Source organism: Cannabis sativa, chromosome 9, assembly GCF_029168945.1.
Source record: "Cannabis sativa cultivar Pink pepper isolate KNU-18-1 chromosome 9, ASM2916894v1, whole genome shotgun sequence".
Lineage (NCBI taxonomy): Eukaryota > Viridiplantae > Streptophyta > Magnoliopsida > Rosales > Cannabaceae > Cannabis > Cannabis sativa.
Window position 1 is genome coordinate 6,994,153 of NC_083609.1, and position 20,412 is coordinate 7,014,564.

A 20,412-nucleotide genomic window follows, 5' to 3' on the forward strand; every position below is an offset into this window, starting at 1 on the left:
CACTGAAGGGAACATGTTCCAGTTAGAGTATTGATAACTATGTGCATCAATGTTTTTAATTGTTTGTTAAGTTGTAATTTTTCATTTATTTTTAAATTTTATAATTTTGCAACTCATAATGTAACTAAGTGAACTTTTGCTAAAAATATTAGAGGTATGGTTGAACTTTCTTTTATATGAAACAACATTATATGTAATGAGGTCTAACTCTTATTTTAATTTATAAACACTTATTTTCAAAAAAAAAAAAACTCAACGAAACAGATTATTTTTTATTCTACCAAGTCTAATTAATTGATTTTGATCACCACGTCTTAAAAAAAAAAAAAACCTGTGGTCCTCCAAACACGACGTCGTTTAGTCTTCTATATACATAACCCTAATTTCAAAATTGGGAGCGGTGATGAGAGAATGAAGAAGAAAGAAAGAGAAGAAATCGAAGAGTTGAGCGAAGAAGAAAAGAAAGCTCTTAGAGGTAGCAAATTCGCACCTCTTCCCCCATCATTACCACCTTCTTCTTCTTCTTCTCGTCCTCAAACCAGGTTTCATATAAACCCCCCCTTTTTTTTCTTTAGGGTTTTTCAATTGATTTCAGTATCTAGTTATTATTTCTCAAAAACGAAATAATAATAATAAAAAATGGAATAGGTTGGCTCATCCTGGTGGACCATTGACGACGAATAAGGCAGCGGCCTTGGCTAAGTTTCTGGAGAGAAAGCTTCAAGATCCCAATGGGTTGGCATCCATTAACCCAGATCTTCTCGAGCGCGCCATCAAAAATGCCCAGGAGACTGTTCTTGCAAGTAAACTTTTTTTTGTTCCTTTTCATAATTAATTGAATTTCTTGATCAATTTTTTTTTTTGTAAGGACCAAAATTTTAACTTTAATTTGCTAGTGTTATTGTTCCTTCAAAAAAAAAATGCTAATGTTATTGTGTTACTGTATTTTTCTGAATGTGTTTTCAAAATATTGGTATTAAAATATTGTTAAAGCAAATAAATGTGATATAAAATACAAATAAATAAACCAATGTTACTGCTTTATTAGAACTTTTTTCTCTTATGAATGTATTATACACACAACAGTAAAAAAAAATAAATACTTTACCCTCATTTTGGCATGGCTTTTAAGTGAGAATATAAGTATATTTATATATATTAATGGGTTCAGGGAATTGAAGAAGTAACCTACCATTAAATTTCTTTATAAATCCTCTGTTTACTTCCTTAATGTGTCAATTAAGTACTTATATTGTTAAGCTTAGGTGTCTTTTGGTAACACTTTGTTTTTTAATTTTTTAATCACAAAATGAAAGTAAAATTTTTGTTTTTAAAAAATTTAATTTTAGAAAATAAAAATGTTTTTTTTTTTCAATTTTAAAAACAAAAAACAAAAGTGTGTTCTGTAAAATTCATTTTCATTTTTATTTTTTGATTTTATTTAAGTCGGGTCAGAAGTTGGGTTCAGCGCCAAGGCTGTGAGGAGGGGTTTTGAGTCCGGGTCTGGTTGTAATCTAAAAGATTGATTAAAAAAAAAACTGTGTAAAAAAAAGATTGAAAGTGATTTTTTTTTGTTTTTAAAATTTTGATTTCTAATTATAAAATTGAAAAATAAAAAGAGTTTTATAGAACATGTTTTTGAAAAATATTTTCACTTTTCCACTTTTAAAAACAGAAAACTGATTAAAAAAGTGTTACCCCACTTTAATATTTTTTCTTTTTGTCCCCTTATGTATGAAATCAGGTACTTCAAGCTCAGGAAGAATTATTAAACATGTAGATTCATTTGGAGACACTGAGACTGAGGTGCTTTTTTACTTTCATCTTCTAACTGAGTAGCTTTTAAAAGTGTTGTGTTTTATTTAATAATGAAAAGTTACAAAATATGTAGGATTGTTTGGAAGAAGAGAGTTCTGAACCAAAGAAACAAAAGAAAAAGAAAAAGAAGAGAAAAAACAAAAACAAAAACAAAAAGGAGAAGGTGAGTAACTTAATACTAATTGCATTTTCTTTCTTTTTTAATTTACTTTTGTTTGTTTAACTTTTGGATCTTTACCACCCAAATCTATTGTGTGGCAGGTGGTGGATCAAGCGTGTACGGTGATAAAAAAACCCAAGAAGAAGTTTAAATTTTGATTGGAATTATTGGGTTTATAGTATCATATAAAAGTCTAATTTTATTGGGTAAATTTCGACGAATAGCTTCACTGGAGAGTTTTTTCTCTTTTTTTTTTTCTCAATTGAGAATTAGGAGCTATCATGTAAGGAAACAGCCCCGTAATAATGTTATTTGACAATTTGATTTAGAAATCTGGCTTTTTAGCTTTGTTTTTAAACAACTTTCTTGTTTAACTATTGATGAATTTAGTTATACAATGGAATAAAAATAACATCAAAGCGTGGTAAAACTGTTAACTCAACTTATTCTTATATACTGGCACTAATATACTGTACAACATTATTAGAAAACATTAGAAGAAAAGGGAAGAAACAAATAATTGCTGCAGTAAACCTAGTAGTAATTATGTTATATGGTGCAGATAGAAAAATAATAGGGGAATTTAGCACGACTTATGTAGGCACAAGTGCAAATATCTTAGTTCTAATAATGCCCATTAACATCTGTATTTCCTCATAAGCAAAACGGTTCTGTGAACAACGCGGTTGCACAGTTGTGAGGGCATAGTCTAGCACCCGGGCAATTTCAGCCGGTGGGATTGGCCGTTCTGTGCATCTCTGCATTTTGTTTACAAAGGTCAACCAAAATCAAAATCATCAACTAGAGTTGGAACTTGAACTTTCCATAAAAAGCTTCTATATCAATATAATGAGAAAGATCTGTATTTATACCTTCACCATGAGTATGGTAGCTAAACAGGATATAATGAGTTCTGAAGGATCAAGAGCATGACAAGTTGCCGAAGGTGTTGATGTTGCTGGAGACTGCTCGAGATGAACCTTAGCTTTATCTCTGTAGGTTGTAGAAGATCTCGTGGATGGCATGTCTAATTCTAAATCCTCATCCGAAAGTTGATTTTGTACGAACACTACAGCCTCCTCAGAACTCTTGAAGCTTTTTCCCATCTTTTCCAAAGAAGACATTACCTGAAACAGTAATAAACTTATATGTGGGAAAATTAAGCAGCTAACAGTTGATCCACTGGTACTGTCAGACATGTGGAAATCAGCGTAGAGTTACTCACTGGAGGAACTATGAAGGGCCAAGTAGTAGCCTTGCCCCCCTCCAAAAAAAGATTTCTTTATAAAAAATATAGATACATATACAAAAATTATATATTATGCAAATAATTTGACCCCTCCAAATAAGTTCACCTAGTTCCGCCACTGTTTACTCATTATAAACTAGCGCATTTACTTTAGTAGTGACTCATTCTTTAGCCCGAGTATACAATATAGAACATGAACATACGTGCTTATATCACAAAGATATACCGAGCTCCAACAAGCTTCAACATTAGGATTAATGATGGCTTGAAGTCTATTGTATGGTTTAAAGATTTGAGCATTTGTAAAAGTAACTATATTAAACAAAAAATTTCATCAAGAAAGAGGAAATGCATGATTAGCACTGTATATGACTTGCAGATACCATGTAAAATGAAAAGGCTATGCATTTGTTAAATTCTCAATACCTGCATCGCTTTACCAGCAATTTTTCTGGCCTTCATTTTTGAAGTGTCAATAATTTCAGCTACCTGAGACCCACATTCTTGGATATTGTGTGAGCAAAAATCCGCGGAGCTTAAGCGACCATCAGGGTCATTTAAACTAGCCAAAGGAGAGAATCCACTATATGTATTGCGTTTTCTCAATGCAAGTAGAGCAGAAGAAACCTTCATATGACAGGAAACAGCTTGAGTAATGTCTCAAAGAAGAAAAAAAAAAGGCACATGATACAAGAAAAGGGTTGAAATCAAAAACAGTTCATGGAAATTCTTGCCTGTTTATTGACTTCGTCGAATTGCAAGAGTACAGCAGCATAATGCTTCTTGAAAGTTTCAGAATTCTTTAAAGAGCTGTCACCATTCTTTTCCTTTTCCAAGACATCGTCATTCATGCACCTCAACATGAACACTACAGCTTCCTATACACGTTTAATGTAATCCATCAGCCCAATTTTTAACTTTGAAAGGATATAAAAAATCTGAAAAAATGTTTAACACCTGAAGTCTAAAGACAGGGAATAAGCAACTAGTAAAAGTGATGGGTGTCAAGTAGAATAACCTTTTTGTCAAGAGCAACAGTTAATTCGGAAATAGCTTGTATGTCAGCTTCTTTTGCCCGAATCTGCGCAAGTGGTGAAGACTGAGAATTTGCTTTGTTTTGTGGGGTAGTGGTTTTGTAGGACACAAGTTTAGCTTGTAAATCAGAATGTGATGCATATCCCTGTTCAAAAAAAATGTTCTTAGACAACTACATACTACAGCATTCACGATTTTTAAAACTATACTATCAAACTTCCAAGTTAAGCTATGGCAGTAGGAAGAAGTAGAGACAATCCTATTATATTATTCACGAGAGTAAAGAAAAAAAGCCCATTAATGAATGCTGGAAAAGCATCTTACTACTGAGGCGCAGCACAAACAACTGAGGAAGACAATATAATTCCAAGAAACATTAAATTTAATGTAATGAATTCAGATATTTGGGTTTTGACAATCAAATTTAAGCAGTTTGATTGCCCGTTTCACTAAGACTTATATGTGAAAAGAATAGTCTGCTTTGCAAGAATACATAACTTTTTGGTCATGAAAGAGGTGTTGGTCATTAAAATAGAGAAACCGCACAAGAACTCAATAAGGGACCAATATAAGAACTATTGACCATAAGCCAAAAAAGTATTGTCATTTGAACAAAAATAATCAAATTTCACAAGCTATACTTGAAGAGACCCCCACCCACCCACAAATTTCCCCCTCTTTTGCTAAGCAAATCATCACATAATTTTAAAGCTGGTTCTCCACTACTAGGAGTCACTAACCTCTTTCTGCCTTAATCCTTCACAAATGTCATGAGTTGATGGGGAAGCATAATGATTTCCAGGGTTATCCACATTGCCAATTGAGACAACCTTTGTGTGCTCATCACTCTTTCCTTCTTTTGGCTGTTTATTGATTTTGCACACATTAAAAGTCTCAAAACAATTGTTGACAATGAAATTGTGCCTTGTGAAAGATGCCGGCAGATTCTCCATTGGATTTAACGGCATGCAATCAATGTCCTGTGATAAAAATAAACACGAACCATGCATTCTCAGTTACATCATTATTCTTTAAAATCAATATGTGAAATCGATGCAACTGGAAGAAGAAAAACAAAAGGATTACCATGACATATTCAACTCCTAAATCAGGTCTGTCAAACTGAATGTGGTACCTACTATCATCAACCGTTAGCACAGTTCCATCCTGAATCTCCCTAGTCCTAGGATGAATAGAAATAACACGTTGTTGAACTGATAGAGGCCGAGCTAAATCAGTAGAAAGCCCTTCCCTGGTGCCGGCACGTAACTCGGCATAATGTGCTCTAACAGACTCCCGGTACTCATTAAGCTTCTCCTTTTCCTCCTTCAAAAATTGCTCTGAAAATCTTCGTGGTCTGCCAAGAGAACTGCATAAACAAGATGTGCAAATTAACCATCCTTTGGTCAATTAATCATCTGCCAGAAGCACATGTGTATTGACAAAGAAACAAGCAGCTGGAAGGAACACAACAGAGAAAAAGAAAAACCTTCTTATTACACCCCATTCAACACGAGTCAATCTTGTAACATGACCTAATCCAACATGAATCAGGTACTCAACAAACTCACTTTTGGCGAACCATGGGTAATCAATCGCACTATAAAACCACTCAAAAGCACACCATCTTCGTGCCTGATACTGATGTAGGCAAGTAGATAGTTTTTCCTGCAAACATAGATCTATAAGTAAATATATAGCAAAATTCAAAGATTCAATCAAGAATCAACTACATTAGACAAACAAGTGACAAATTTAAAGAGATCTAACCTTGAGACTTTGGCTTCCATTACGAAATAAAGAGATGTGTAAATTAGGTCGGTCATCCAAAACTTTCTCAGTTTTATTTACATCTTCTGTAATAAATGGTCTCTGTTTGTTCATCTTCCGTCTACTCCGGGCTTTTGTAGGTATGTTCAACTGGTTTGCAGGATGAACTTCTCTTGTTGATAAAACAGAGTCGTTCACTTTCCCTTTAACACTGCTTTCTGAATATGTAAGATCTAAAGGCTTTGCCAGTTTTCGTGGTAGGCTTGAAGGATAAGACGAGCGTTTGCCTTTACACATAAACCTCTTTGCCTTGTCATTAATCTGAAATCAAGTGCCAAGTTCATAACTATCAGTATTGCCAGTATCAATAGGATTATGCAATAGGAAAGAAAAATTGTAAGTTTCACTATCACAGGAGCTAGACTACAATGAACCCAAAAGAAAATGTTATAGAAAAGGCACATATGAAAATCAAATAGCATAATTTGAGGCTATGATTATGAAAAACTACAGAATTGTAATCACAACAACAGCTAAGAAGGAAACACAAGTTTCAGTTTCTTCTCAGTGCTAAGAATATTTTTTATTTTTTTGTGGGGATCGAACCCCTGCTCCCCAACTCACACACACCCCTCCCATGAAATTGTAGATGGGACAAGGACAAGTATGATCTAATCATTTTTTTGTGAAGCCTTAGTTTTAATATGATGATACCCTAGAAAATATAACATTATTTAACTCTTAATCATTAGAACACACACCTCAATCCTTTGATTGTCACTCTGACAGAGATCAACTTGTAGTTCATTTTCATGTGGCTGCAACTATAAGCATCTTCCATAAGTTCAACATTCTTGCCATAAACCAAATAAATGGTCCAGAAATTAAAATATAAATAAAAAATTTGAAGTTATTGTCCTTACTTTTGAGGGGAAAAACTTCTGTTTACTTTTCTCTATACCAGCATTAAACTCAGGGGCACCCCCCTTGGACTTTCCTAGTTTAGATGCTCTGGAATTAGTATCTTCAACATCACAAACTGCATGATTTTCTTTAAGTTAGATCTGTTAACACTATCACCAGCTTGTATTTATCATTACAGATGACTCTTAATTTTAAAAATTTAAAAGTAAAACATAAAAGAGTTTCAAGTCAAATTATCACAATCATGTTAAAGAGTACCCGTATTTCAAAGAAGGATAAGAGATTACAGAATGGCAAAAATTGTCATTATCCATGATAAATATCTAAAAGCTAATTTCAAAAGATAAACTTCTTACCTGTATCAGCAGTTTCTTCTCGCATCATCAAAGACGTAGTTGCCAGGGTTACCAGGGCATCAAAAGGAGAACCCTCATCTGCAAAAAGAAAGTCAAACTGAATAAAGGGAATAAAAAGGTCTACAGAACCATTGGGAATAAAAAAATTGATTAGAGAAATTTGTTTTGGTAACAGTGGAAGTTAATAAACATTCAAAACCTCCTTTATAAAAAATATACTACGTAAAAATGAGGAAGGGGCATGAAGGAAGGAGTAGCTTGGACCCAGAATTACCTCCTTCATAAAGAGAATTTCTACTTCTTTTCCTTGAATCCTTAGTAATGGACCTAGGACTTTTCACATTCACAACCTCAGTTTGAATTCTTCCCTTAGCACTTAACTTTTGTTTCTCTGTTCCAATATAATCTTCTTCTATGTCATCCAACTGATCACTTACCTTGTCTTTATCGTCTAGCTTTTTTAGAAAATAGTTCTTTCCTTTCTTTTGACCATATTCTGTACCAGCACCTTTTCTACCCATCAAATGATTTCTTGGTATCTCACAATCCTTATTATTAGTTTCTGTGTTCCCTATGCTAAACCCACTAGCCCTGTCATCAACTTTAGCATACTGAAGCTGTCCACTGCTCATTTCAGGTCTAGCACACTAAATACCAAACAAATTGTGAATAATAATTAATTTTTAGCTAGGTTTATGATAAATAAAAATACTGTACGTAAGTTGGTACAAAAATATTACTATACAATTAATTGAATATTACCATCCTACCACCATCTCGATGTGGTGATGGTGAACCACCTTCCATTTTCCTGTTAGGCCTCCAAGAAGCATGGGGGGAACCACTTCTTTGTGAGGCCTCCGTCAGAACCATTGCTAGCTTATGAACACCATCATTATTAACATCCCTGCTATCTTTATCAGCATTTGATACATCAATACGAGGAGTCCTTTTTCGAACAGTGTGAGGTATAATACCTGTAAAGAAAATTTAGATGACTTTTTTTAATTTGATGAAAAATTTAGATGACTTTTTTTAAATTTGATATAAAAGTTAGATGACTTATTACAATCAAAAACTCAAAATACCAAATTTGAAAATGAACAAAAATAAAAAAAAAATAAATAAATAAAATAAAAAGCTATTTTTTCTAAAAAGGAAATCAAGAATACCTTCTTCTAAACAAGGTGAAAAAATAAATAAATAATGAATTTACTTTCTGGCACACAGCAAATTAAGTGCTTTCCAGGTATATTTTTTTACGACTTTGTTGATTTAAAAGGAAGCACCAAAACTATTGCAATAACTTGTATATTCCACGTAGCATTGGAAACATATCATTGCTAAAACGTTAAAAAGACATTGAGATCTGCAGAAAATCACATTAACGCAGAAGCGATTGAAAGCAAATAATTTTTTCCCACCTGTGCGCCTTTTTTTTAACATTGGCAGGCCCCCATTATGTGATGCAGCTGAGTGGAAATGCGAAAGATCTGGCAAAGTCCTGTCTAATCCTTTATTTGTGCTATTATGAGATCTTCCTCGTGTGCCCTTTTGAGGCTCTTGAAATTCTCCTCCAGTCTCATTGCTCTCTTCATCACTGTCACTTACTCCCTGACCGTCACCATAATGGTTAGTCAAACTAACTGCATAAGCACTGAAATTGTTTTTTAAAAAAAAAAAAAGGAATCCTAACTCACTAGTACACAGTAATGATCAGTCATCATTGCTACCAGTCCAGCAACTGAGGCAGTACCCTCAGGAAGAGATAAGTATGCCTGGAAATACAGCCAAAAGAAAAAGTTTAAATCAGAACATTTTATAAGTAGAGGAAGTGTCAGATGAGCTGGAAAACATAACAATTTTGTAAAGAGTATTCCTTATTACCCAAAAAAATGAAGAATGAAGAATTTAGATAAATGAAGAATGCAATGCTTCGTTTTTTTTCTGGCTATTTTGTATCCATTGGGATCCATTTATTAAAAATTTAAATTGGTCCAAGTTGTAGAGCAATATGCTAACCCTAACCAAATTGTTCAAAAAAAAAACAGAGATTTCTTAGATTGTGATATTCACACCAAGATGATAATAAGAAAATAAAAGGAGCAAAGTAAACTCGGTCAATAGCTTTTATATAAGCAAAAATAATAGAATCTAAATTTAACTAGTAAAGTTAAAAGAGGCTAGCACAAGGAAGGTAGGAGTTAACTACACATACCCTATTCATTGAATAGAGGGCCTCAACCATCTCAGATGAACGGTTACGAATCGCAGAAGCCACCTAGCAAAATTAAAAGAATATGCAATAGTTAAGAGTAACTATAACACTGTTATAATGACAGAAGAATAGAACCATTAAATGGCCGTGTGGTTATCCTAACCAAATGTTTACTGCTAGCTCCATGATCATGTATCGTATAAAGTTTAAAATTACAAACAAATATAAACTAACCTTCTTCCAATCTTTCCCATACTTACGATACGCTTCATAGAAACGCTCAAGTTCTCGCTTACTCCACTGAGGCCCTAACATGTCAGACAACTTCCGCTTCTGCATATTTTAGAATTGAGACAAACACCAAAGATCAAACTACAAACTTACCGCATAGGTAACACTCTGTAAGTGTATGGTAAGACTAATAAAGAATATTTACTTTAGGTAAAGAGTGTGTGTGTGTGACGTAAGGAAGAAACATGCTCAATATGGACCATAGACAAAATACAGCAAACTGCCAGCTTTCTATTCCTATAATGGTAATATGTAGACATTTGTTACATACAAAAGAACCAATTAAGAAAACAAAATCAGAGTTCACTGGATGCAATACATCAATAAGTCACAAGCTAAAAGGATAAACAAAAACGAAAGTTAAAAGAGTAACTTTATAAGCTAGAAATAATCACGAGGACCCTGCATAATGTATCAGAGGAATCAAAATGTTGGAAGATCAACAGTATGTCCTACATTTCAGGAAATTATTACTTAAACAAATTATCAGAGGCAACATGTAAAATACTTTAGCAAGTTTTGGTACCAATTTTAGAGACCATCCAAGTAACTTTCTCCTGAAACATTTGGTGAAAAGAGAAATGTTTACATGTTTGTGGTAAAACTATAATCTAGCTAAAATTGAGTATTCGAAAGTTCCTAATTCTTATTTCCCACAATTACAACTTAGGAAAAGAAAAGAAGAAACAAAATAAAATATACAGTACCTTTTCTACAAAAAGAAAGAGCAAGGTAAACAAGCTTCAACACAAAAAGCTCAAACCTCCCACCAGGAAAGGAACACATATTATACATAAATAATCAAGCTTGCAAAATAAGAATAAAATTTCTGAGTTAAAGGACACAGTGATCCAATGAGGAAAATGAGCTCATACTTTCAGCCTACTTCTGTTTATAGGTTCTCCATGTTTGTTAGGAGAAACTTCAATAACGTTAGAAAGCTGCTTATTTCCGTTTCTAGATTTTCTTGAAGGGGCCATGGAGAACTTTCTTAGCTTTCTGAAACACAACAAATATACAAGGAAAGATCAGATTTTTTTTTTAGTTAACATAAATGGACATAGAAAACTCTTCTATTAAGTCAAATGTCTAGTGAACTAAACACGATAATCTTTTTCTTTCGCTCCCCATTATCAACTTATAATAAACCAAATAAAAAACGCTATTTTCTCTAACCCATCGAAGCTCAGCATTACAAACAAACAGACACCTAAGCATAAATGTTTGCCCGCTCGGAAAAAGGAAACGAGAAGAAAAAAATTCCACTTGCAATTTCTACAATTACAGTAATAAAATTCGCAATAACTAAACATACAACTCCAAAACAAAATCCCAAAAACCAGTAATTTGAACGGAAACACGACTACCTACTCAAAGATTGAGCTTTAAAAAAGACGAAGGACAAGATCGTCAAAAATCCACATTCTTCTCCTGTTCTAAATTCACTCGACAGCCAAAAAAGACACAAGAAAACCCTAGAAATCGAGAGAAAAACTTGCAATTAAACAATTCGAAAATTCCAAACCACGAAAAACAAAAGAAAATTGCAGCCGAAGAGAAAAGGAGTGGCTCACCAATCGAATCGTTTTCACATTCAGAGCCGTTGGGCGATCGAGAGCGAAGCAAGTAGTGGTGATGATGATGGGATCGCAGGAAGAGGAAGAAGAAGATGATGATGATGAATGAGAAACTGAGGGCATAACCGCGAAACTTTAAAATAAATACTTTACAGAATTTCATAATTTTTGCCTCGGTTTTCTTATTTATTTATTTAATTAATTAATTATTGAATGGAAAATACAAAAGAGGGCCCAGCTCTGCCTGCGTGACTCGACAGGTTCAGTCTCTCTTCGCACGTGGTGATGCAAATTGCAAATGACTGTTCTGTCGTCTTGTGTCGTGGGCTTCACTTTTTAATGGGCCTATAATGTACTGGCCCATAAATTAGTTGTCCAGTTTAATTGACCAAATTTGAGCTGGACCCAATTGGGTTATATTGACAAGAGGTAGACAAGATTAAATTACTCTATATTTTTTTTTCTTTTATTTTTATCCTATTTTTTAAAGTTTATCACTTTTACTTTTTTTTTAGATATTGTACCAATTTTACCCCTGTCACTTTAAGATACTCTGTGACTCTCTTGTGTCAAGGTATTTTGGGTACAATACACATAAAAAGAAGTATGTTTCAATTAAATATAAAATTAGTGGTAAATTTGATTAATAAAAGTGGTATTTTTCAACTTACCCCTATTGACAAGCTCAAAGAATGGTTAAATCTCACGTTGTAAAATCAACTTTAATTACAAAACTACCGGATCTTTATAATGAATTTTAAAAATGAGACAAATGCAACACCTCTTCTTTCCCAAATCACATGCTTATTGTGGATGGTGGAAAAGGTTTCAAGTGGCGATCAAAGCCATCGGATGGGTAGTTTCGAATGTATTTCGGGCCACTCCAAGGCCGATATGATATAGTTGGGAGGGATGAGCTTTTTGAGAGGAACATAACCCAACTAAGGAAAGGAACGGATGGTATTTTTTAGTATAGAAATATCATTTATATAATTTTTTTAAGTTGTGCTTTTTATATTAAAAATTTGTAACGGTTCCATCTTAAAATTAATTAGGATAAGTTTATAAATTCCTCTTTTTTGTATCTACTAATTAAAAATAGCCTCATATTATATTTCATTAAAATTTACTCACTTTTGTGAGTGGGTTGCCTAATATATTTTTGTCCTAGCACATAATTAACATTAACCTAAAGGGTATAATAGGGACATCATCTATAAAAGTGGGTATAATTTAAAGAATATGGAAATGAAGGTAAAAATAAAAATAAATAAAGTAAAGTAAGTATACAATGTAATTTCCTCAAACTAATTAGTGATAAATCGAGTAGCTTATATTCTTACATATTACTCAATACTCTACTATTTATTTTATGTGGGACTTTGTCCACTATAATGAAGATGGGGACGGGGAGCCCTCCCTATACATTCTTTGTTCCGTGTGCATTCCTACTCGATAGTATTATCATTAGGAGCTATTCTTTGATGGCATGTTTACTAATAAGTAATGAGAATCAATAGTAAGATAATCATTCTCTTACATTTGTTTACTTGCATTATTAAAATTAGGAAAGGGAGAAAAGAAAGGGAGAACTTCCCCCACCAATTTTGTAAGGAATGTCATTAAGGGCATTGGATTTTATTATTTTATTTTATTTTTAAAATTAAATATATAATGACAATTTTGTCTTTTAAAATATGTCTTACAAAATGTTGACCGAGGTTTCGGCAACTAATAAAATATTATAAAGTTAGTGAGTTGTAAGAAATTGAGAGAAGGATTTTTACGTGGTTGGGGCGTTAATGAGCCTTAGTCCACGAGTCTTTGTTATTTATGGATGTCTTTAATACAGAGAATGTATTTGGGGAGTGTTTCACTCTTATAAATACAGAGAATGTTCTTGGTGAGTATTTACTCTACTTGCTCATATGCAGCCCAAGATTCTCGATCCCATTTAATGAGCTTTGAGGGGGTATTTATAGTGTTTTTAGTGGGGTGATCCCCAGAATTGTCCTTACAAGTGTATCTGCAAGTATCCATAAAGTTGGGCATTCCCAATTAATATACCATGGGTAATGCATGGTCAAATCCCTAGGTGTTGTAGGGTTTTTATGTGGAATGACCTTATTGTCTTTTGACTGATGTGACTCTTCACAGCGTAGCCGTCGCTAGACTTAAATGATCATTACTGTGCAGCTGCTGGTTGGAGGTTGTACCGTCAGACTTTATTGCGTGTAGCAGTCCCAACACGCTTCCCCCCATGCGGCATTTAATGCGACTTGATTGCTCAGGAGAAACCTGACACCTCGCGGAGATGCCTTAGCGTTACTCGAGCTTCCGGGAGCATATGGAGTTCCATATGCCTTCTCCGGGAGCTACGTCCTGGACGCTACCTTATGGCATAAAGACTTAGCAAATATTGTAAATTGCTTGATCCACGTGTCCTTATCTGGTTGGTCCACGTACATTGGGCAAAATCAGGGGCAACACAAAATAACTACCATATAATATAGTTTAACTCAAAAAGGCAATTTAGTCAATTTAAGCATTTCGATAACGTTTCCTAATAAAGTAAACAAGATAAATTATAACTATTCCATTTCTAAAAAAATTTAGTAAACAACATATTACAAATATTGATTCCGATTATTTTTCATTTATTCCGTTATATTTCTCCATTAATTTATTCTGTTTCTGATTACTGTACAGTAAACGTGTCATGAGTGTGTCATTTCCGCTTATGGCAAGGCAAGTATAAATTTTAATATGTATCAGATTGGAGTTACTTTTTACAATATTCTAAAGTGATATTTTTTGTAAGATAAGTTAAATTATAACAATGCATTATTGTTTCGTAATGATGTTGTAAGATGTTGATGAAGATATTTGAGTGATTAATATTATAATTATTTAGGAGGCGTTTGGTTGGGAGGAATGAAAATATATAAATAGAAATGGGAATGGGAATATGAATAGGAATGGAATGGAATAAAATTTAAAATGTATAAAAAAAAAAATTGATAAAAAAATCATTAATTTTTTTTTTCTTGTTACATTGGAATGGTCATTCCTTTCTTTTTAAAATGGAATAGTCATTCCACCAAAATGGTGGAATGTCATTCCAATACCTTAAAATGCAACCAAACAAAGGAATAGAATGAAAATTGTTTCAATTCCATTTCACTACCTCCAACCAAACGCCACCTTAAATTTTTCTATTGTAATACCATTTTGATTATTTGGTAATATTTGTGTAATGAAAAATATGTCCTGTTCTTTCATGGTATTTAAAGTGTTTTTCTTTTTTCTTTTTTTGGAAAGGAACAAGTAAAAATGTTTTTTTTTTTCAATAGTATAAAAAAAGTGTTCAGAACAATTAAAAATGCAAGGCTAATGTTTTGATGGGTTTTGACTTTTGTGACTTTGTCACTTTGGGTGGTGCAATTAAGAGTTCCCACTTGAATTTTGGGGCTTATAAGTTGCACTAAAAAGTACAAACTTTCAATTTTGTAGTTTCTTTATAATTGATTCTCACACACATCACATATCAATTTAGTCATATTATATGTCCTAAGTCTCTTGTCTGAAATATAAAAGTTTTGTATTTATTATAAAAAATGTTCTTCGCCATTTTTTTATATATATAATTTCAACTATTTAAGCAACTTTCTAATTGCATCTAATTTTAGCTCAAAAAAGTGACCATATAAATCAACACAATTATTTTCTAATCTAAGCAAGAATATATCACTAGTAGTTCTAAGTGTGAACCAAATTCTTCAATAAAGAAATCAATGTACTTAATTTTTTCTTTTTTAATATTAATTTTAGAATAGGCTGGTTTTAAAATTGGCATTTTAAACCCATAGTAGGTAATAGAAAAAAGCGTTCATATATAAATTCGAAAAAATAAGTTATAAGATCATCACAATTTACATCGAATGTGATCAAAGAATGAACTTCATTCAACAAAACCAAACATGGCTTTACATAGATCATCTTTGATAAATATTCCAAATTTGATACTAAATTTAAATAAAAAATAAATTAATAATATATTTAACCAAATGTTTATAATTAAGTATGTAAAGGAACAAAATCATCTTATATTTATTATATACATACTTAAAAACAGTAAATAAATAAATAAATTTTTAAAGAGGTTTAATTAATAAATTATACTAATTGTTAAAAATAAATAAATGAAATATTTTTTTTCTAAATTTAAATCACAATAAATAATAAATAAGTGATATTGATTAGTGATTAGTGGTAAAAATGTAAATTTTCAAAAATTAATGTGTATCAAATGTGACATATTGTATTTTAGGTAATATTTTACACCTTTTTTTTTTAAGATAAGTTAAAATATTATCCATCACTTTTCTAACATTCCACTAAAAATATATATTAAAACTATATATATACATATATTATTAGTTTCACAATATGTCTTAACATTATAAGAACCAAATTAAAGTTTACATGACCAATCAAAGACGATTCAATTCTAGCTAGGGATATTATTTTTAAACGCTACGCAAGTATACGCAATCAAGTAGTAAATCTCACACAGGTGAGGTCGATCCCACAGGGAATTGGATTAAGTACCACTAAATTATACTTATGATTCTATTCGGTAAATCAAAAGCAATTACGGTTTAAAAACAGTAAAATTTGAAAGAAATTCAGAAAACTTAATAACACAGTTTAAAGTTGAGCAAGATGAGACAATAGGGAGGAGAATCCTGTTGTTGTTTACCCAAATCGTTAATGATTAATTACTATCCTATTCTTGGGGTGAATGACAGATTATAAAATAACCTAGCTCCTTTCAGATCTTCTAGATTCTAAATCACATGTTATCTAATTAATTCCTTAACTAAACTAACATGAAATCAGCATTAAGCAATAATCTACTCGTCACATAAGTCATGTAAATACTTTCGTTTCACATAGAACATTGATTATCTTAATTTTAGCATTCTCAATTCTCACTTTTCAGATTTTGAATTGAGATCATAGAGCATGCACAAGGTGATCAATCTTAAACATGAAATTAAACACAAATTAAGATAATTTCACACACAAGAATGGAGGAATGGTAATTAAACATTAACTAGGAAAACATTAAACAACAATCATCATCCTCCCTAAATGGGAAATTTAGTTTAAACAAATCCATAACCATTCCTATAAACAATATTCAACATAAATAAATTAAAGAGAATAAAGAAAAGAATCAAGCCAGGATGAATATCGGATCTTCACTTGAATCTCTACGCTCTTCCGCCGCTCTCGGCTCGTGTTTTAGTGGTTCCAAATCGCTCTCCCCGACTTCCAATCGCAGCTTTTCTATTTATACTTGAATTTTAGTGGTTCGATGGACGAAAATGCCCCGGTCCGTACGGATCTCGCCGCGCCAAGCTTCCTCTCGCCGCGCGAGAATTTGCCAATTTTAGGTGCTTTCGTTTCTCGTAACCGCTCAGCAACGAGCCTCTTCATCGCCGCGGCCGCATATGGAAAAACTCAAAAATTAAGTTTTTCTTCGCCGCACGTCTTTCAATGAATTTCTGCACCCGAGACCTCTTTTACTCCAAAGAACCTGAAAACATAGAAAACAAGCGTAATTCCGTCCCAACACAGCTAAAGATGCACATAAATTGGATCCAAAACATAGGCTAAAAATAGCCTAACAAACTCCCCCAAACTGACTCTTTACTCGTCCCCGAGTAAACTAAGACTAAACTCAAAAAAAAAAAAAAAAAAAAAAAAAAAAAAAAAAAACTGACAATGATAGCTGAACTTTCCAACAATTAAATTGTTACCACCACCTGCACGACTTCAATCCATTAATAACCAGAATTTCAACTTGCCAACTCTAAGAACTAAGTTGAATGTGCAATTTACAAGTAAGTAATTCATACAAACCTAAAGCACCGCAATTCCCATCAATATCACAACTGTTCTAACTTTCCAACTTCCCACTAACACATGATCAATAAGTTTGAATGACATACTCCTCTCCACTAATGTTGACAAATTTCTATTTGGAATCAATAGGTCTTTTTCGGTTAAAATCACATGGCTTAGGTACATGGGTAGGTGAGAAGTCATTTAGGCTATACTATACCATAAGCACAATTATACCAAACAAGCCTAGACATTTATTTTGCTTTCTTTCCATATATCCCAAAAACAGAAATAAGAGATTACAATTTTTTTCCTTATGTGTGTGCCTCATAATTTTCTTAACCTTTTTTTTTTCTTCAAGAAGACACATTTTTTTCTTTTTTTTTCATAGGCACAACACACAATATTCTTATTTTTTTTCAATCTCTCATTCCTACACTTTATATTTTTTCACTTACAGCACTTATTCCCCCCCCAAACTTGCTTCAAGGCTCATGGCATAATAAGGTATGTTCAGGGTGAAAAGAGTTGAAGATAACGAATTCAAATTTCGCCTAAGTTGGTGAAAAATTTTTAAAACAGGCTAAGGCTCAACTTTGGGTATACTAAGGATAAAACTTTTTTTAGGTAGGCTTGAAAGGCTCAATCGATCCAAAGAAAATTTGCCTAAATCATTTTCCAAACAAAAATCATCAATGATTTCGCTTCAAGAGAGTATGTCAAACAAATTCTATTCCATGTTCAATCAATCATTCCACAATCCAAATAGAACAGAGGTGATACGTGAGAATAGCAAATGTTTTAAATCTACATGAATCACTTCCTAGCACACATCCAATTTAATTCAAACAGTTGCAAGTCAAGCACACAGTTATGTTTCAATCCATTGCACAAGTGAATAACAACAATTCAATCCATCTTTCAATTTAGCTATCACGCAAGACTAAAAAAAACTAAAACAAACTAAACTAATTAAAAATAAACGCGAAAAAAAAATAAATTAAGTTTCTCCCCCCAAACTAAAATGCACATTGTCCCCAATGTGTGAAAATAAACCAGGGTGAGAGAGACTTACCTGAGCCCCATCAGAAGGGATCAAGTCCACCCTTTGCATTCAAAAGAGCCCTCGCACTAAATGAAGAAAATTTACCACCAATAGTGTTGATTTCAGAGTTTTGCACAAGAGTAAGCTCACCTTCAGAACTACCACACATCAATCTTTTCCAACGACGCTGAATCGTTCGAAGTCGCTCTTTAGGCTTTGCTTTCTTCTTATCGCCTTTTAACAATGTAACCCTTCACCACCTCAATCTTGCAAATGTAGGAATGTCACGGGGGCAAAAACATTAAAATTGACCTCTTCATCTTGGACTCGCAACTTTAACTCCCCCTTTTGAACATCTATTAATGCTCGACCCGTGGCCAAGAATGGTCTTCCCAAAATAATGGGAATAGTTGAATCTTCCTCCATATCAAGAATTAAGAAATCAGCAGGGAAGATAAACTTACCAACCTTCACCAGTACATCTTCAATTATGCCACGAGGATGAGTTAGAGAACGATCCGCTAGTTGTAGAGTCACTGTTGTGGGCTTTGCTTTTCCCAATCCTAGCCTTTTGAAGACAGCGTACAACCCGCATTAGATTAATGCTTGCTCCCGCATCACATAGAGCTTTAGCTTCCACCGAACCCCCATATGAGCATGGAATATTGAAACTACCCGGATCTTTAAGCTTGGGCGGTAGTTTCTTTTGCAAAATGGCGCTACACTCCTCAGTTAATGCCACTGTTTCATAGTCCTCCATTTTTCTCTTCTTAGACAATATCTCCTTCATGAACTTCACATAACGTGGCATTTGTTCCAAGGCTTCAGCAAAAGGAATGTTGATGTGTAGTCTTTTGAAGACCTCTAGAAATTTTGTAAATCGCTTGTCTAGATTGGTCTTTCTCGTGAGTCTCCCGAGGATAAGGTATCTTCACATGATGATCAATACCGATTGGTGGAGACCGTCATGGTGGTGGTGCAGTGGCTATCGTAGTTTTTATTTCTATTGATGTTGGAGTTGGTCGATTGATCTTTAACCCCATCTTCAACTGGTTGCTTGCCACTAGGTCCTTCATAACTCTTTCCACTCCTCAAGGAAATTGCTTTACATTGCTCTTTTCCTTTTGCCTCACTAGTGCTAGGTGAATTTCCTTGAGCTTGGTTTGCCACTTGAGTAGACAATTGTTCCATTTGAGTTTCTGTAGTTTTAATAGAGGCTCTAGGGCCTCCATCATGAATTGGAGCAATAAATCAGCCTTGGATATCGAGCCTCCACTCAGACTTTGTTGTTGGTTTTGCTGGTGCCGATTTCTCGCCGGTAGAACCCCCGTTGGTTGTGCCCATAATTATTATTTTGGGAGTAGTTCCCAATGGCTTTTGCTTGATCCATTGGCAAATTATCCACATCCGCTCGACACTCGAAAAGTGATGGTTGCCTCCACATATCTCACAAATAACTTGGGTTCGTTTAGCTTGCCCCGCAATCCGCCTTTGTCAAGGCCTCAACTCGAGCCGTCAATTTTGTGATGGCATCAACCTCTAGCACACCAAATACTTTCTTAGTTTGACTCCTTTCAGCTGGCCACCGCCGATTATTTGCAGCCATCTCCTCCAATAGATCGTAAGCCTCATTAGCACTCTTTCTCATAAAAGCTCCACCAGCTGCTGCATCTATTAGAGTTCTAGCGTTACCAACCAACCCGTTGTAGAAGTTGTGAACCAGCATCCACTTCTCTATACCGTGATGAGGGCACTTTTTGATCAGATCTTTAAACCTCTCCCAAGCCTCATAGAGAGATTCATTATCTTGTTGGCGTAAATTGTTGATTTCTCCTCTTAGCTTTGCAACACTTAATTTGGAGGAAAGAACTTTGACAAGAATTTTGTTGCCGCATCATTCCATGTAGCAATAGAATTCGGTGGCAAAGAATTCAACCAACTCTTGGCTCGTTCTCCGAGCGAGAATGGAAACAACCTCAATCTAATGGCATCGTCGCTAACTCCATTAACTTTAAAAGTTTCACAAAGTTCCATGAAGTTAGAGAGATGCAAATTA

General features: G+C 33.7%; 2 protein-coding genes and 1 non-coding gene across 4 annotated transcripts; 2 read left to right on the forward strand and 1 right to left on the reverse strand.

Annotated features, from left to right (window-relative positions):
* Nucleotides 1–221: 221 nt before the first annotated feature.
* LOC115722160 (uncharacterized) lies at nucleotides 222–2,310 on the forward strand. The gene is made up of 5 exons (XM_030651289.2): nucleotides 222–542; nucleotides 649–803; nucleotides 1,745–1,806; nucleotides 1,892–1,981; nucleotides 2,080–2,310. Exons 1-5 carry the CDS (start codon nucleotides 412–414, stop codon nucleotides 2,134–2,136), a joined length of 495 nt encoding a protein of 164 aa, XP_030507149.2. The 5' UTR covers nucleotides 222–411; the 3' UTR covers nucleotides 2,137–2,310.
* Nucleotides 2,311–2,400: 90 nt separating this feature from the next.
* On the reverse strand, nucleotides 2,401–11,559 carry LOC115722159 (protein ALWAYS EARLY 3). Of its 2 annotated transcripts, none has more exons than XM_030651288.2 (20): nucleotides 11,396–11,559; nucleotides 10,697–10,820; nucleotides 9,765–9,863; nucleotides 9,531–9,593; nucleotides 9,013–9,090; nucleotides 8,737–8,926; nucleotides 8,075–8,289; nucleotides 7,587–7,959; nucleotides 7,313–7,390; nucleotides 6,956–7,071; nucleotides 6,794–6,850; nucleotides 6,033–6,353; nucleotides 5,752–5,930; nucleotides 5,349–5,631; nucleotides 5,003–5,242; nucleotides 4,246–4,407; nucleotides 3,962–4,105; nucleotides 3,654–3,854; nucleotides 2,851–3,105; nucleotides 2,401–2,736 (listed from the first exon to the last, which is right to left on the reverse strand). In XM_030651288.2, the coding sequence occupies exons 2-20, from the start codon at nucleotides 10,799–10,801 to the stop codon at nucleotides 2,572–2,574; spliced, it is 3,324 nt and encodes a 1,107-aa protein (XP_030507148.2). In that variant the 5' UTR covers nucleotides 10,802–10,820; nucleotides 11,396–11,559; the 3' UTR covers nucleotides 2,401–2,571. The 2 variants fall into 2 exon arrangements, with proteins under 2 accessions (XP_030507148.2, XP_030507147.2); XM_030651287.2 differs by having other exon boundaries at nucleotides 6,794–6,856.
* Nucleotides 11,560–20,092: 8,533 nt separating this feature from the next.
* LOC133031588 (small nucleolar RNA R71) lies at nucleotides 20,093–20,199 on the forward strand. Its single transcript, XR_009684691.1, has one exon. It is a non-coding gene; the product is annotated as a small nucleolar RNA R71 (small nucleolar RNA).
* The last annotated feature ends 213 nt before the right edge of the window (nucleotides 20,200–20,412 follow it).

Excerpts from the sequence above, each read along its gene's own strand:
- LOC115722159 (XM_030651287.2), bottom strand. The coding sequence starts at position 10,801 with ATGGCCCCTTCAAGAAAATCTAGAAACGGAAATAAGCAGCTTTCTAAC. Across the intron at positions 7,960-8,074 it reads ATCGAGATGGTGGTAGGATG|TGTGCTAGACCTGAAATGAG; the intron begins GTAATATTCAAT and ends TTTGGTATTTAG. Across the intron at positions 6,857-6,955 it reads AGAAGTTTTTCCCCTCAAAA|TTGCAGCCACATGAAAATGA; the intron begins GTAAGGACAATA and ends AGATGCTTATAG.
- LOC115722160 (XM_030651289.2), top strand. The coding sequence starts at position 412 with ATGAAGAAGAAAGAAAGAGAAGAAATCGAAGAGTTGAGCGAAGAAGAA. Across the intron at positions 804-1,744 it reads CCAGGAGACTGTTCTTGCAA|GTACTTCAAGCTCAGGAAGA; the intron begins GTAAACTTTTTT and ends GTATGAAATCAG. Across the intron at positions 1,807-1,891 it reads TTGGAGACACTGAGACTGAG|GATTGTTTGGAAGAAGAGAG; the intron begins GTGCTTTTTTAC and ends CAAAATATGTAG.